We start from the raw sequence: 18268 nt of genomic DNA on the forward strand, positions 1-18268 counted from the left end.
CCTTATCTTTACATCAGTCTCTGCCACTTTTATCTCAGTTCAGCATGCCCCAGAAAGCAAATGCTTCAGAGGCCTCCTCTAAAGGTTCCAAGAGGGGAGCTATAATTCCCCTCTTAAGGAGTCTGCCTTGAAAAGACCTTGCTGTCCAAACAGGTCAATAGCTTTGGTAGATTCCACTTAAAGCATGGTACAGTGGAGGCTAAGGGTTCCTCCTGTATTCAGGGGTTAGAGAGATCCCATAGCTGAAAGAGCAAACAGTGTTTTTATCAACACATTTCTCCAGACCAAAGGAAATAGTTCCAAGCTATTATTGCTGAGGGACAGTTACTAGTGTCCTTAGATGCTACCATGGCTTGTTCTATCTCCACAGCAGGGGTGATGGATAGGGCCTCCTGGCTCCATGTATATGGTTTCCCCAGAGAAGTCCAGAATAGAATAGGATCTCCCATTCTATGGACTGAAGTTGTTTGTGGAGAATACCAATGAATTGCTCCACACACTGCAAGACTCTGGAGCTACATTGCATTTGTTGGGCATCTACACCCCTGGGAACAAAAGAAAATTCAGTAGATAGCAAATGGCCCAAAGATGTTGCCCACTGCACTTCTCTGGGTTGAAGAGACCTTTGGAACCTCCAAGAAAGAGGCAGAGGTTCCAGAGAAAGAGATCCTTTAACCCAATGGTACTCAATCAGGTGTACAAGTTGTCCTGAGGGTACTCAATGGTCTTCCATTCTATCTGTTAGCCTAGTTTTACAACAGGCTACATAAAAAGCACTAGAAAAGTCAGTACAAACTAAAATTTCATTCAGACAATGACTTATTTATACTACTCTACATGTTATATCCTGAAATGTAAGTACAACATTTATATTCCAATTGATTTATTTTATAATTATATGGTGAAAATTATAAAGTAAGCAATTTTTCACTAATAGTGTGGCTGTGTATTTTTAGGTCTCATTTTGTAAGTTTTTAAATGAGGTGAAACTTGGTGGAACACAAGACAAATTAGACTCTTGAAAGGGATACAGTAGTCTGGAAAGGTTGAGAGCCACTGCTTTAATCCATCTGACACTGCAGACTTCTTCTTAAAAACATCAGTTTTGACAAGATGGTCAACAATTTGAACCCTCCCCTTTCTCTAGACTGTTAGCTGCAATTACTTGCCCATCTCCCTCTGTTTGGCAACTGTCTCTCCCATTTCCAACAAGCTTGAGAATGTATCACATTGGCTGAAGTGGAGCTACAAGCAATAACAATGGTCTCTACACCATCCACTTTTCCTTCCTCCCTCCTTCTCATTGCCCTTCCCCATTTCCTCTTCAGGGACCCTTCTCATGAGCTCTTATTACAGTATGATCTGCACTAGAAAATTAGGTTGGTTTCACTGTGTCTGTCAAGAGTGTGAAAAATCCACACCCCTGAAAGGACATAGTTAAGCCTTCATAAGTCCCTGTGTAGACAGCACTAGGATGACAGAAGAATTCTTCCATTGATCTAACTACTGCCTCTCAGGAAAGGGGGGGCCTTCACTGACTGGAAACCCCTCCTTCTGGGGGGCAGGGAGGGAGTGCCACCCAGCCCCACTCTGCCCCCAGTTCCACTGTGGCCCAGCCACAGCCACAGCTCCCCTCCTGCTGCAGCTCCCAGATGTGGCCCCAAGCCCAGACTTAGGGCTGCCAGGTGCCTGGTTTTCAACTGGAAAGTCTGGTTGGAAAGGCAACCTGGCAGTGCCTGATCAGACATTAAAAGTCTGGTTACCTGCCATAACTGGTCTTCGCCACTGAGGGTGTGGGTGGGGAGAGCAGCAGCTGGAGACTGGAGGAGCAGTCAGGGACAGCTCCAGCAAGAAAGGTACCAGTGGCTCCCCCGTCCTGCCCCAGCATAACTCACTCTCCCACTCCCTGTCCCATTCACCCCCATCCTCAAAGCATGATTCCCGCTCCCCCATCCTGTCCCACTCATTCCCCCACCCCACCCCAGCTTCCGAAGCGGGGAGGGGCACAGACCGGGTAAGAGAGGGGTGCTATTGCAAAAGTTTGTAGACCACAGGCTTAGATAAATGGATGTCAATTCCCCAACAGGTGAAACACTCCTTAGATTGGTGGAAGAATGATCACAATATAGGTGCAGGAGTTCCCTTCCTCCAGCTGGTGCCAATAGTAACCGTACCTAGAAATGTATCTCTGTTGGGATAGGGTGCATATGGACCATATAGCGCAGGGAATATGATTGCCCCAAGAACCGACCCACCCCCCATCAACCTGTTGGAGCCTAAGACAGCCAGAAATTCTTGCCTTCATTTTATGCCTCTCATTAGAGACAAGTCTATCAAAATCATGACAGCAATGTGGCCTGCATGTTTTACACTGACCAGCAGGAAAGTGTCTGATCTGCTCTCTGCCCACACCAATGCAATACAGTTATGGAACTGGTGGATAAGGCATTATGAATTTTGGCAAAGAATCTCTCTGGCAAGCAAAACATCACAGCAGATGGTCTCAGCAAGACTACAAATGGGAGTTGGACTCCCAGTTTCTTATCAGCATATTGGGAGTTCCCAGAAGTGGACCTCTTCACCACAGTTACAAACAAAGAATGCCACCTGTTCTGTTCTGGAGGCTTAGGCTGCAGATCATTGAGGGATGCATTCCTCCTCCTTTGGGTGGAGAAGCATTTCCTCCTACACCTCTTATTCTCCGGGTATAGAACAAGATCAGACAGGACAAAGCCAGAGTTATCTTAATAGTCCCGACATGGTCAAGGCAGACATAGTTTCCTTACCTATTTTACCTAGCTCTCTGTCTAGCGAAAAATCCTCCAATCATTCCTCAACTCCTCTTACAGGGCACCAGTCAACTGTTGCATCTCAATATGAGAACTCTCCACCTCAAGACGTGGCTCCTCAGTCGTTTGTTGGGTTAGAGTCAGTCTTTTCTGCAGAGTACAGCAAATATTACTAACTGGTAGGAAAAAGTCTACAAGAAATATTTGCCTTCAGAAATGGAGAATATTTAGTCACTGCTGTCAGCTCCAGAAAGTTGCTGACGAATGTGCCCCACTTCCACTGGTTCTGCTGCATTTAAAGAAAATGGTGGTGTGAATTAATTACCTCAAGATTCATTTAGTTGCTTTAACAGCTTTTCATCCCACAATTTATGGATTCCCACTGTTTGCTCATCCTACAACTAAAACATTCATGAAAGGTCTGAAAAAGCTTTTTCAACAGGCTAAAGTCCCCACTCCAGTTTGGGACCTCCATTTAGTTCGTAAAAAATCATGAAACCTCTCTTTGAACCAGTGGCAACATGTTCATTATTGAACTTGTCTATGAAGACAGCCTTTTTAGTGGATGATATTGAGGTCTTAATGGCAGACCCTTATTTCTACAAGGACAAGAATTCCATATGCCCCAGATTCCTTCCTAAAGTATTCTCTGAATTTCATCTGAATCAGATTATTTATCTACCAGCTTTATTTCCAGAACCATATTATTCAGTTTTTGAGGCTGATTTTGACACTCTAGATGTTAGGAGGGTGTTAGCTTTCTACCAAGATAGGATTAAATCAGGGATTGGCAACCTTTGGCACACAGCTCCCTAGGGTGAGCCCCCTGGCAGGCCGGGCCAATTTGTTTACCTTGCCTGGGCCAGTTTGTTTACCTGCCATGTCCGCAGGTTCAGCTTATCACAGCTCCAATTTGCCATGGTTTGCTGCTCCAGGCCAATGGGCGCGTCAGGAAGCGGCAGCCAGCACATCCCTTGGCCCTCGCCACTACCCGCAGCCCCCATTGGCCTGGAGCAGTGAACCGCAGCCAGTGGGATTTGCAATCGGCTGAACCTGTAGACGCAGCAGGTAAACGAACTGGCCCGGCCCGCCAGGGGGGCTACCTTGGCCAGCCGCATGCCAAAGGTTGCTGATCCCTGGACTAAATCATTCAGAAAAATCTCTTCTAGACAGTTTTATTTGCAGACAGATCTAAAGGATCTACTATTTCTGCCTTGAGTCTGTGGAAATGGATCTCTGGATGTATTATTACTTATTAAAGTGCTGCCATCATTCCACCTCCTCTTGGTGTGTCAGCTCATTTTATGAGGTTGCAGTCTGCACCTATGTCTGTTACTTCAAAATGTTCCAGTATCTGAGATCTACAGAGTTGATACATGGTCCTTGATACATACCTTTTCCAGGCACTATGCCCTAATCAGTGACTCTAGATGGGATGCAGCAGTTGGCAATTTGGTTCTTTTCTCAGTTATGTACTCGATTGCGAAGCTCCCTTCTCCTTTTGGAGGTACTTCTCAGGAGAAGACAAAGAGGTTACTCACCCTGTACAGTAACTGTGGTTCTTTGAGATGGGTCCCTATGGGTGCTCCACTACCCTCCCTTCTTCCTCTCTGTTTTGTATTTTCCTTATGAAACTTAGCGGTGGAGAAGGAACTGAGGCAGTTTGCCTGCACAGCCCTATATAACCTCAGTGTGGGACACAAGGCTGTCTAGGGCATATGCATGGGCTGAATGGGCACTGCTAATGAAAATCCCCAATCAGAGGTGTGTGGGACACACATACACCTGAAGTAGAGCACTCACATCTCGAAGAACTATCTAAGGTTGTGTCCTGTAATGGTATATAGTTAAAGCAGCAAACCTCCCTTCCCCAGTGTGGATGCAATTATACCAGTTTAAAAGTGTGTAAATTGGTAATACTTATTCCAGTTCAGGAAATGAAATAAACTTTCCCAGCATAAGGCACCTTTACCTGATATAACTATATCCATATCAGGGCTTACACTGTATTGGTAAAAACCCATACCCCTAACTAATGTAGTTACACTGGTTACACTGATATAATTTTTCTAATGTGGATGAGACCTAACACTCACACTGACTAGATGATGGATAAATACTCTGAAGTCAGGAAATATTTCTTAGAGCAATATTAACTTAGTCATATTGCACATAATGTGTGTTTTCTGGAATATATTTTACAGTATAAATATTAAGCACAGTAATGAATACATTTTTTAATCAACACAGGAATACAAAATACAACAGTTGTAATTTGGCTGAGTCAATGTTGCAATGAGAAGGTTATTATTATTTTTTTTAATTTCGTGGTGGAGCATTTAAATTCGTAATTTAAACACTCAAACATTACATTTATATGACAGTTTGTATTTTAATTTCTCTGGCATTTAAAAAAAAAGAAGTGGTAATTAAGACTTGAAAGCTTTCCTGGTGAAGACTTTTAAACTCTTTAAACTAAATTTATTGGGATTGTGGAGTTTACAAATTCTACTTGATTTTGCAACAGTTTGGAAGAACCAAAATTTGATCAGGCAATGAGAATGATGTAAATTGTACAGGTGAGAAGTACTCTCCAACAGAGGTTATAAGATATAAAAGTCTGTTTCTGTATTTGTATCTGCGTTTAAAGAAAGTTTTCTAACTGGACAACTTTCTGCCTAGTTAACAGCTATGCTAACTTAGACACTCACTGTAAAACCACTATTATATCTTTGAATGTCAGCCTCCAAAACATCCCTCTACATACAATCTTTTCAATGTAAAAATGCTAGAAATTCATAACCCAGGTGATATTTTGCAGCACATTTTAAAAAGAAAAATCAACAAATTAATCTAATATACAGATGGCTCATGTAGTTAAAAATTAAGGTGACTATTGTTTGTATAGCACACTGGGATTTTTCCAGTAATGTGTGCCAGTAACAGTAGCCCAACCTAGTTCAAGTAGATTACCCTTGATAACTGACCTTTGTGTCCAGTATGCATCTTCACTTTTGCCTCAAGCCACATAACTCCCTTTGTGGTTAATTATCTGGTAGCAGAGCACTACATTCTGGAGATGATTTCTCATGCTTAACCACACACTTGCATTAACATAAGATCTTCTTTCTACTGTGCTATAATTGGATTTTCAATTGCACTGTTTTTAACATAGAATTTCACCTTGTGACTAACCTGCAATTAATTTTTATAGAGGTATTTTACTAAAAGTGACTGTTTGGTGGAAAGATCATATTTCTAGTTAAGTTGCCTATCTCTTTTAATGTTCTCAGTAGCTTTCTGAACCTAAATCAAAGAGCTTTGTTTATACGATATGTTATTCTGTCTTTCCTTGGTTGGAATTCATGTCATGTTCTTGTTGAAATACAAATTATATTCCAGCACTTTTATTATCTAAAGGCTTTTTAAAAATCTCTTCAATACAAACAGTTTGTGTGGCATGCAGGCATAAATCAATATATTTTACACAGCTTTTGTTTAAGAACCTAGCCTGCGGTTTATTCACTACTCATATGTACTGAATTATCAAAGTGCTATATGTCATTAACGTTAAAAATGTACTGTAATGAACCCTCCACAATTTATTGTGGTGTTTTCTTCTTAAACTGAAAATATACCTACTTCATCACGAACGGAGTGGACAGAAGTTTTGCACTTTGCTGCCTGAAGGTGTTTGCTATAGCCAGCTTCTATCTGCAACCCCTAAATCAGTTTCTTTTCATCTTTCTGCCTTGAAGAGCTTACACTTTAATTTTAAACATGATGCTACAAGTGCACATACTGTGTCTGGGGATGGTTGGGTGTGCTACAAAAGTTAAGATAGGGATGGGATGAGGAAGAAGGAATGTAACAGCAGAAAGATCCTGTAGCTTCGAACACTTACAAAGGGAATACCATATTAATATTTATACTTTGCAAATAGCAAAGGTGAAGATTTTAATGATGGTCACCATATTTGAGCACAACTTCTAATTAGAATATGTTGGGAGCACTTGTAAATTTGGGAAAACATTCATATTATTAAACCAAGGGTTTTTTGTTTTGTTTTGTTTGTTTTTTCCTAATAAATACCAGAAAATTAGTTTGAAAATGCCTGTGGTCATGTAGCTCAAACTTTCCATCAAAAGTTTAGTTTTTGTTCTGAGACTAAGTATTAAAAATCCCAACCCAAAAGGACTTGCAGAAAGCTGTGGGTAACAGGAAAAGTTGCATTGAAAGGGAAGTTGGCATAAAATGTAATAATATTTTTAAATTAGGTTTTGATATTACTAATCACACCATTCCTTAAAAAAAGTGTGAGACCATCAGCACTAGGAGCATTGCTTTCTGAAAAATAAAAGCTCTTTCAAAATATGGCCTCTGGAAAATCCTTAAAAGGTTATACCTTGAATTAGAACTGTCTTGGAATAAAATGTAATGTGTTATTTCTGTTGGTGAGCACTGAAGTTATTTGTCACTATAAACAAGGCACTTTTATTATTTACTAACGTTTTAATATCACATTACTGCTAAAAATGGTCCTGATTCAGGAAAGCTATTAGCATATGCTTAAGTGCATCCCTATTCAAGACAGCACTTAAGCACCAGTCTAAAGTTAAGCAGGTGCTTAAGTGCAGTCCTGAATAAGAATTGGGGCCACTATTAGGGTTCGGAGTCAACCCTCCTTCCTTTCTTATTGGGTAGCCAGGACACAGTCTGCAGGTGAAATCCTGTCCCTGCTACAGTTAATGGCAAAACTCCCATTGACTTCAATGGTCCAGGATTTTATTTTCCATGTAGTCTTCCTTCCTCCGTGTTACCTCTACCTTCACTGTGGTTGGTCAAAGGAGACCTATCCAGGAAACAGGGGAAATTGGGGTCAGTAATTCCTCTGCTGAATCTTACTGTGGTGGCATTTTTCAAACTCACCTGTAAACAAGGCTTCTGCTGGTGTTTAGTGTCCTGGGTGCATGACGTATCTGAAATCTTGTGAGAGCTTGCATGGCCGACATTGGGTTTTTTTAGAAGTGTGGTGTGCTCTGGCGTGTAAATATGGGGAGATTGAGGGGGGAGAAACTCCAAGCACTGGACTTAAAAATAGAGCTTCAGCTCATAGAGAGGAGTATTTGTACATTGGCAGTCTTTTTAAGTATCAGATATTTTCTTTTTTTTACCTTAAATATTATTATATTACTAATTCTGGAACAGTATATATAGATGTTAATACAAATTAAATATAGCTTATTTGCTTATCAAAAACTATACATTTTTATTTTATTTAATGCAATGACAGTATGTGTGTATCAAATTGTTTTTAAATATATTATTTTTCAAAATACAATTGTGGAAGTTAATCAGACATTTAAATTCAGCTTTCAGATTGCTTATCGATTTGCCAGCCTAGCACTATCAAATACAACCTCATGCATATTCTATTTGGGTTGCTTAGCTTTCTTCTGAAGCAGACTTGCATAAAAGTGAATTTTAAATCAAAGTGCTTTGCCAAGACCACTGTATCTTTGGCATAGACCAGTGAACAGTCTACAGTTCTCCTCCAATTTATGTTTCTTTTTGGATCAGGAACAACTGTCTCAGACATGAATTATATTTTAATTCCACATTCATACCTCTCAGACTTGGCAATCTTCTGTTTGTCAGGCATCTTCAAAAGAAGTCTTATTGTTTTATTGATTCTCTCTGTAGCAATCCCCTGGCTTTGCCGATTGCCAAACAAGACAGTTTGCTGGAGAAAGACACCATGTTCAGAGATGCAACAAAAGCCTTATGTAAGCAGCAGTCTCAAGACACCGCATCTGACAATATCACAGTGACTGACACAACCAAACTTGAACAGGTACATGTCAAGTTTCTTAAATGTCTTGGATCTGGAAATTTAAAATTTGATGAACAAGAAAATACAGAAATGTAATTAATGTCATGCTATAAGTTTGGCTACAGTCATTTTCCAGTAATAATTCTCAAAATGATTACACCTGAATGTCTTGGGATCAGGCTACCTGAAAGACCCCCCTCTCTCACTGCATTCCATAGACATAGTTGTGATCAGTAGATGTATTCGGTTTTGAAATTTTAAATAATTGGTCAGGCACTCAAAACCTTGGGGCCTTTGCATAATACCAAATTGCAAATAATAATAGAAAAATAAAGAAATTCTTATTTTTTCCCCTGTCTCTTTCTATAATTATGTACACAGTGCTTTTTTAACACACAAACTATGCAGTCTCTTTACTAGTGAGTTCACAGTTTAACATCCCATAATGAGATTTCACCCAGCTCATAACAATATTGTGAAAATCTGTGTAATCAAATATTAGCATTTATATGACTGTAGCTAGTTTTACTTCCTTTATTAATACAATGATGGCTGTCCATGACATAGTTGAGAGACAGAGATAGTTTGTTCAGAATCTCTTGCCATTTGCTATACATTCTAAACTATTTGTCGCCAATAATGTCTCCATGATATAGATCACAAGCAACTTTAAAGAAGGCTATGTATTTATGAAGCTATTCTGACTTCTATAATGTACTCAGCACTAATCCTTCTAAATACCATAATTTTTTTTATTGTGCAAGCTGGGAACTGAAATTTCTGTTGAATACAGTTGCTTTGAAGGAATCTTGGCAAAATGTTTCCATAACAGATGGAATGCTTTACATTAAAAATAAAAGCTTTGAACATAGGACTCAAATGTGATATATCTAACAAGGATTCAGAGTAATTTATCCATAATGTTTGTATCCTAACCTATACTGGAAGTAATCATGTTCTGTTTAATATTTCATTACAATATGCAGAGTCATTACTTGGGTTTTATCCTCATATATTATTAAAATGGATCAGCGTGATATTTCACCTGGTGCATGTCAAGGATATCATACATTCATAGGCAATATGGCATGTAGATTAGGCCTTCCTCACGGGATCTGAGAGAAGATTTTGAACTTATTAGTCTTGGAATACACATTTTTAATATTGAAAGATATAACACTATTTTGGGTTTTGAAATTAAAAAATATATATATAATAGCTCAGATTTACACACAAGCTCAAAATGTTAACAACAAAATACCATATCCAGATAAGGTCAGATTAACAATTGGGGGCTTTTGATTCTTTTTTATTTTTCTAGCTGAAATATGTTTTTTGATCTCAACTAATTTCCTGAACCCAATATGCTAGGTCAAGAAGGCAATATGAATAATCACCATAGTTGCATAGTTGACAATTTCTGTTCTTATCAGTTGAGGAGGTAGGGTGACCAGACAGCAAATGTGAAAATTTGGGATGAGGGTGGGGGGTAATAGGAGCCTATATAAGAATAAGACCCCAAAATTGGGACTGTCCCTATAAAATCGGGACATCTGGTCACCCCTATGAGGAGGAGATTTTCCCCAGTACATGATTGAGTTCTCTGGCATGAAAAGGAGCTGTGTGTTACATTCCACAAGCAAAAGTGCTTAGTCTTTTTGCTTGATTAAGCCATTTCTTTTGAAAACAGACTTGGCATAGAACTGTTGTGCCACATATTGTTGGCCGCATAATGTGATGTGGACTTCTAATGTACAATATTGAGTGGTTTCTTCTTTATTGCTGTAATGTTAGATGAAACATGCCGGGGAAAGTAGTGATTGGAAGAATATTGTGCATGGAAAATAGAATGCATACTGCCTTATTAATGGTACTAATAAATAAAATTACTCCTGATGATATAGTGAAAATTACTAACATTTTGTTACTAAGCCATTTAAACAGATTATGGGCAATTATATATTCACAAACACACTGTCCAATGAGTAAATAGAAAACTTCATTGTTAATATTAAAAATAAGATAGCATTTAGCTTCTAATATATCTATGGCTGAGGATGTTCAGTGACCATTCAGATTATTAGTTTTGAGCTGCTGTCTCCATAGTTTAAGGTATTGAGAACCCGTAATAAAATATATATTATAAGGTCACTGTGTCAGTCAGACACAGGAGGCAAGAAGGAAAAAATAGAATAAACTCATCTGTATGCTCAGAAAAAGGAGGTGAACAGAATAAAATTGGAAATGCCCTGGAAGTGTTTAACCCCCAGTCAATTCATTTGCGAACTTAATGCATGTGGAATTTCTTATATGTACGTCTCTTTTTTACTGCTTGAGTTTAAATCTAGCTTTTACGGCATTTATTTGCTTCCCGGGCCAACATCATCAAATTCTTCTCCTTGACCTTGGCTGGATGGTATATCCTGGGGATGTGCAGCCCCTTTTTCCCCCTCACACAGTTTTGATTACTTCTGAAGACAGTGCACAGTGAGCTGGATATATAGCTTATACATGTCCATGATGGTGTATTATGGCATAAAAGCATTATCAGCATGAATTTTGGATGGCTACATTAATTATGTGTGGCATCCCAAATGAGAGCAAATACCATAACATCCTATTATTCTGTATGGGTGCAAAACCTACCTTGACATCCTTTGGATCAGGAATTGGCCCTATATGCCACACATTTAACATAAAACTATCTTAGAATTGTTTATTCAGAATTTCAATTTTATTCCTCGACCTGTAAAGCCAGACTGCCTACCCCATGCCTCCTGGGGAGAGAAAAGTTATAATAAACACATTTTAGAAACCTTTGAGGATGGCCTGATAGTTTTTATACCCATAAAAAAGTCAGCTCAAAAAATTAATCACAATTAAAAAAATTAATTGTGATTTATCACACTTTTGATCACACTAAACAATAGAATACCAACTGAAATGTATTAAATATTTTGGATGTTTTTCTACATATTAAAATATATTGCTTTCAATTACAATACAGAATACAAAGTGTACAGTGCTCAATGTATATTATTTTTATTACTAATATTTCCACTGTAAAAATGATAAGCAAAAGAAGAAATATTTTTCAGTTCACCTCATACAAGTAATGTAGTGCTAGCTCTAATGTGAAAGTGCAATTTACAAATATAGATTTTTGTTATATAACTACACTCCAAAACAAAACAATGTAAAACTTTAGAACCTAGAAGTCCACTCAGTCCTACTTCTTCTTCAGCCAATCGCTAAGGCAAACAAGTTTGTTTACATTTACAGGAGATAATGCTTCTTGCTTCTTATTTACAATGTCACCTGAACATGAGAACAGGCATTCACATGGCAATTTTGTAGCTGGCATTTCAAGGTATTTACCTGCCAGATATGCTAAATATTCATATGCCCCTGCAATGCTTTGGCCACTATTCCAGAGGACATGCTTCCATGCCCAGGATGCTCATTAAAAAAATTATGTGTTAATTAAAGTTGTGACTGAACTCCTTGAGAGAGAATTGTATGTCTCCTGCTTTGTTTTACCTGCATTTTGCCATATATTTCATGTTATAGCAGTCTCGGATGATCACCCAACACATGTTCATTTTAAGAACACCTTCACTGCAGATTTGACAAAATGCAGAGAAGGTACCTGTTGGCAGTGGTGAGCTGGAGCCAGTTCACACTGGTTCACGCAAAACGGTTGTTACATTTAGAAGCCGGTTTAGAACCGGTTGTTAAAGGGCTGGGCAATTGGGAGAGGGAGGTTTTTCTGTTGTTATATCGGCCGCGGGCCACATCTGGCCCACCTGAGCTCTTGGCTGGGGAGGCTCCCCCGTCCCCTCCCCCACCTCCCCCCCTTTCGCAGAGCCTCAAAGTGCTGCACTGCCAGTGCCAGCGCTCTGGACTGATCCTGGGCAGCTCTGCAGCTCCTGCTGCTTTGAACAGCATGATAAGGGGATGGGGCTGAGAGCTCCAGTGGGCCGCGCCACATCCATACACACTGCCCTGAGCAGAATGGCAAGAGGGCCGGGCTGGGAGGAGGGGTTGGATAAGGTGCAGGGAGCAGTTGGAGGAGGCGGAGGTTCTGGGGGGGCAGTCAAGGAACGGGAACGGGGGGTGTTGAGTAGGCATGGGAGTTCCAAGGGTCTGTTGGGGTGGAGGTGGATGGGCTCTGGGCAGTCAGGGGACAGGGAGCGGGGCAAGTTGGGTAGGGTGTGAGGTCCTGGGAGGCAATTAGGGTGAGGGGTCTTGGGCGGGGGTGGTCAGGGGACAAGGAGTGGGGGGGGTTGATGGGTTGCGGGTTCTGAGGCAGTCAGTCGAGGGCAGGACGTGGGCGGGGGAACAGGCTGTTTTGAGAGATACATGGGGCTTGTACTCACTTGGCAGTTCCCTACCAGGTCTTCGGCATCACTGAAGGACCTGCTGCCGACATGCCGCCGAAGACCAGGAGCGAGTGAAGGACCCGCCACTGAAGAACCAGTAGGGCGATAAGCGTTGTAGCTGCAAAAGAAATATAGTTGTCTGAAGGATACCCTTTGTGTGAAGAAGTGTTATCTCCCCCCCACCCCTTCCTCTCCCAGCTACATAAACAAGCTTGGGTCATGTCCCCTTTCTCCCTCCCCTGTGAACTGCTGATTAAGGGAACTTGTGGCTAAAATTATTGCAAAGAAATGTATCTTCAAGGTAAAAATTTCTATAATATGCTTAATGCTGCAAAAAGTAAACAGAGTGGGTATAATTATATTCACTAAATAGCTATGAATAGTCATTATATGGGAGTTCATATTATCAAATAAGGGTTTTGGGGGTGTTGGAGTAAATGTGGGTATTTACATATTAAAGAGTGTGATGTGATTAGTTCAGGGCTGACTCAACAATTGCGTCAAGGGGAACAAATACCGCAATAAAGAAGCCCGTTATTCAATCCACCTCTGGGTCCTCCTGCTCCTTCTTTCCTTCTCTAATAATACCAATGTGAGATTCTAAAGATAGCTACAGCACTTAACCCAAGGTTTAAGAATCTGAAGTGCCTTCTAAAAATCTGAGAGGGACAAGGTGTGGAACATGCTTTCAAAAGTCTTAAAAGAGCAACACTCCGATGTGGAAACTATGGAACCTGAACCATCAAAAAAGAAAATCAACCTGCAGGTAGCATCTGACTCAGATGATTAAAATGAACATGTGTCGTTCCACACGGCTTTGGACTGTTATCGAGAAAAACCTGTCTTCAGCATGGACTCATGTCCTCTGGAATGATGGTTGAAGCATGAAGGGACATATGAATCTTTAGCACCTCTGGCACGTAAATATCTTGTGATATCGGCTACAACATTGTCACACGAACACCTGCTCTCACTTTCAGGTGACACTGTAAACAAGAAGCGGGCAGCATTATCTCCTGCAAATGTAAACAAACTTGCTTGTCTGAGCGACTGGCTGAACAAGAAGTAGGACTGAGTGGACACATAGGCTCTAAAGCTTTCCATTTTTTTATTTTTCAATGCAGTTATTTTTTATACATAATTCTACATTTGTAAGTTCAGCTTTCATGATAAAGAAATTGCACTGCAGTACTTGTATGAGGTAAATTAAAAATACTATTTATTTTGTTTATTACAGTTTAGATATTTATAATAAAAAAATAAAGTGAGCACTGTACACTTTGTATTCTGTATTGTAATTAAAATCAATATATTTGAAAATGTAGAAAACATCCAAAAATATTTAAATAAATGGTACTCTATTATTGTTTAACATCGTGATTAATTGCATGACTAATTTTTTTAATCACACAATTAATCACAATTAATTTTTAATCACTTGGCAACCCTAGCTCTGATATGAATAAGGTGATAGGTATCTATTGAAAAGTTCTACAGTGAAAGCAAAAAGGAGGAAGCATAATTTAAAAAATAAATTGGACAGTTCTGAATTCTTATCATTGTGAACAAATAAACTAGGTCCTGACATAGAATCTCAAAATCATGATATAAAAATATAATAACTTGAAAAAGTATATCAAATGCTCACTCTGGAATCTGATATCCACAATTATAAGAGAAAAGGATCACCTCTCTGTAGGTCTGGGAACACAATATAACATAACTACAATCTTGGTTTAAAAAAAAATCCTTAAATCTTATTATTCCATAGTTGCAGAGAGTGAACAAATGAATCAATGTATTCTGCTTCTAAATCTGCTTTGTCTCTAGTCTTTTTGTATGATTTTAAAGAGACTCTGAGACCAGGAGAGAACGGTTTTTCAAGGTCTTTTTTCCCCCAAGGTGATCTCCCTGATGTCTAATTTCTTACTGAAAAGCCATGTGTATAGCAGAGGTTTTTCTACTGAACAGATTGAAACTGGTCCAAAAGTTCCATAGTTTATAGTCCCTGTTCAATAACTAACATATAAATCTTAAAATGTTAATAGTGATAACAATGTGATTGAGGTGTCTTTGTTTGGTCTATCCAGAATGTATATTTTACAGAATTATTACTGTATATGGTTTCCTTGAAAGTTACTACTTGATCTAGTTCAACAGTTGTATTATAGATGAAGGTCTTTAGGAATACCAGTGAGATATCTGCAACTGCTGTTTTACGTTGGGTGAAACAAATGTTGAAATGCTGTTGGTAAAATTCACACCGTCAGGTGCACATGATGGTTTGCCTATGGGTAGGGTTACCAACTTTCTAGTCACACAAAACCAAACACCCTAGCCTCATCCCTTCCCCGAGGCTCTGCCCCTGCTCACTACATTTCTCCTCCCTTGGTGGTTCACTCTCCCCCACCCTCACTCACTTTCACTGGGCTGGGGCAGGGAGTTGGGGTGTGGGAGAGGGTGAGGGCTCTAACTGGGGGTGTGAGCTCTGGGGTGGGGCCAAAAATGAGGTGTTCAGGGTGCGGGAGGGGTTTTAGGACTTGGGCAGAGATTTGGGTACAGGAGGGGGTGAGGGGTCTGGATGGAGGTGCAGGCTGTGGGTGGGGCTAGGGATGAGGGGTTTGGGATGCAGGAGGAAGCCCCAGGCTGGGGGTGGAACCAAGGGATTCAGAGTGCTTGAGGGGGTTGTGGGTTGAGGCAGGGGGTTGTGGTGCAGGAAGGGGGTGAGAGCTCTGGGGTGGGGTTGGGGATGAGGGATTCAGCGTGTGGGAGGGGGCTCTGAGCTGGGTATGCAGGAGGGGGGACAGGCACTGGGCTGGGGTGAGGGTTCTGGGCTGGGGCCAGGGATGAGGGGTTTGGGGTGCAGGAGGGGGCTCCAGGTTTGGAGGGGCTCAGGACTGGGGCAGGGGGTTGGGGCACAGGCTTACATCAGGTGGCTCCCAGTTAGTTGTGCAGTGGGGGGGCTAAGGCAGGCTGCCTGCCTGTCTGTCCTCGCATCACGCTCTGCACACTCTGAAAGCAGCCAGCAGGTTTGGTCCTAGGCAGGGGGACCAGGAGGCTCCACACGCCATTATTGCCTGCAGATACCACCCACCTGCCCCACTCCCCTACCCTGCAGCTCCCATTGACTGGTTCCTGGCCAATGGGAGTGTGGAGCCAGTGCTTGAGGTGGGAGCAGCGCTTGGAGTCTTGTGGCCCCTGCCTAGGAATCTCGAGCCAGACCTGCTGGCCACTTTCGGGGCGCAGCGCGATGCCAGCCAGGACAGGTAGGGACTAGCCTGCCATAGCATCGCCCCACCGAATGCACTTTTAACTGTCCAGTCGGCAGCACTGACCAGAGCTGCCAGAGTTGTTCCTTTTCAACCAGGTTGTTCCTGTCGAAAACCAGACACCCTACCTAAGCCTATATCTACACTGCACGCTGCTTATGGCGGCATGTGAGTACATACCCTACACGCCTCCCTCCTAGCATGGGTATAAATAATGGTGTAGATGGTGATGCACTGCTTATGTGTGTAAAGTAAAGACACACCTGAATCCTGTGGGTACATAGCCTACACGGCCATATGTGCTGGAACTAGGGGTGCTGCCACACCCCCTAGCTTGAAGTGATTTCCATTATATACGGGGTTTACAGTTTGGTTCAATGGCTCACTGCACCCCAACTACACAAATTGTTCCAGCCCCCCTGTATATGGCTCTCTACATGCCCAAGTAGTGCCTCCCCCATCTATACTGCTATTTCTAGTGGTGTAGTGTTCCTCTGCCACCCTGTTGCTGGAGCCTTTAAATGCTGTCTCCCCCTGTCAGAGCCTTTCCCTGTCATGCATAGCTACATACAGCAGTGGGGATGCAGCCTACTTTTCATTGTTGTGTGTGGCTACACTTACTCTATATGCTGTCACAAGAGGTGTGTGGTGAAGACAAAACCTATGAGTAGAGACTTTCTTTGGTCAGTATTTATTGCCTGTTACTAGTACTGATCAAAAATAGGGACACATTTTTGTGAAATTTGGAATATTACCTGTCATATACTATTTTATTTTGAAGAATGGATGGAAAATGATGAGGAGCCAGAGTGAGACTAGTCTTAAAGTGGTTGCTAACACACTACTGTATGCTGCCCAAGATGTGATAGACTGGACAGAGCCAAAGTTTTGTCCTCTTCCCACTTGTCACTCTACAGAGCTAGTTTGATGTGCAGGGAATTAAGCGGCACTCTTGAGGCACCTATAAATTATTCCACTCCTCACCCATCTCACCCTAGGGGAGGAAAGCAGAGGAAGAACTGTGAATCTCAAATCATAAACCATCCCAGGGCTACTCATAGTGTGTGTTGGGGTGCATCTTATGCATTGCCCCTTACACAGAGCTATTCCTAAAGGCACAGTTTAGCCCAAGACAATATATCCATTGTGGGGGTCACATTTTGTTATAAGTTCTACTCAGAAGTGACCCTGAAAATATACATGTTGGTTCATTCTGTAAAAGTCATGATAATCATCATGTAGCACACATACAGCTAAATGCATATGAATATTTTTATTTGTGAATTCTGTAATATAAGCAGTTTAATTTTAGGAAATGATAAAAAATTAATTTGAAATGAAATTATCCCCAATATCTATTTCCTTCTGGCCTTTAATACTTCCTAACATTTCTCAGGTATTCTATTTTTTTTGTTTTGAATTGTGTTTTCTGTCAAGTGTATGATTTAAATTGGTGGCTCATTCATTAGAAATAGAGCTGGACTTTAATGAAGACAATAATAGGATTGGATATGGAATTGATGAGGAACTGAATAGAGCAAGTATCAGAGGGGTAGCCGTGTTAGTCTGGATCTGTAAAAGCAGCAAAGAGTCCTGTGGCACCTTATAGACTAACAGACTTTTGGAGCATGAGCTTTCGTGGGTGAATACTCACTTCGTCAGATGAATGTCATGCATCTGACGAAGTGAGTATTCACCCACGAAAGCTCAGGCTCCAAAACATCTGTTAGTCTATAAGGTGCCACAGGACTCTTTGCCGCTTGAATAGAGCAGTTCACTCTGAGTCATTTGTATGTACTGTATGTGATTGTGCTGTATGATATCTAAAGGCATAACAAGTTTGAAAAATAGAAAAAAATTCTCATAAGTGGCATGTCCTGATTCAAGCAAGTAGTAACAACAATGCATAAAGAAGAAAAATAGAAAAAGTGTTTTGTTATTAAATCCAGACTTAGAGAACTGTCATTCTTTTTTGTGCTCATGTCCTGAGAGCTG

At 40.8% G+C, this 18268-nt stretch overlaps 1 protein-coding gene across 3 annotated transcripts in view; it reads left to right on the forward strand.

The window, feature by feature from the left end:
* MYO16 (myosin XVI) overlaps positions 1-18268 on the forward strand; it is a 623763-nt gene that overhangs the window by 329587 nt on the left and 275908 nt on the right. For all 3 annotated transcript variants that reach the window (XM_030568459.1, XM_030568449.1, XM_030568467.1), the window contains exon 10: positions 8493-8643. In XM_030568459.1, coding sequence (XP_030424319.1) covers positions 8493-8643 — 151 coding nt within the window. The remainder of the gene's footprint in view (positions 1-8492; positions 8644-18268) is intronic.

Source organism: Gopherus evgoodei, chromosome 1 (assembly GCF_007399415.2).
Source record: "Gopherus evgoodei ecotype Sinaloan lineage chromosome 1, rGopEvg1_v1.p, whole genome shotgun sequence".
Classification (NCBI taxonomy): Eukaryota; Metazoa; Chordata; order Testudines; family Testudinidae; genus Gopherus; species Gopherus evgoodei.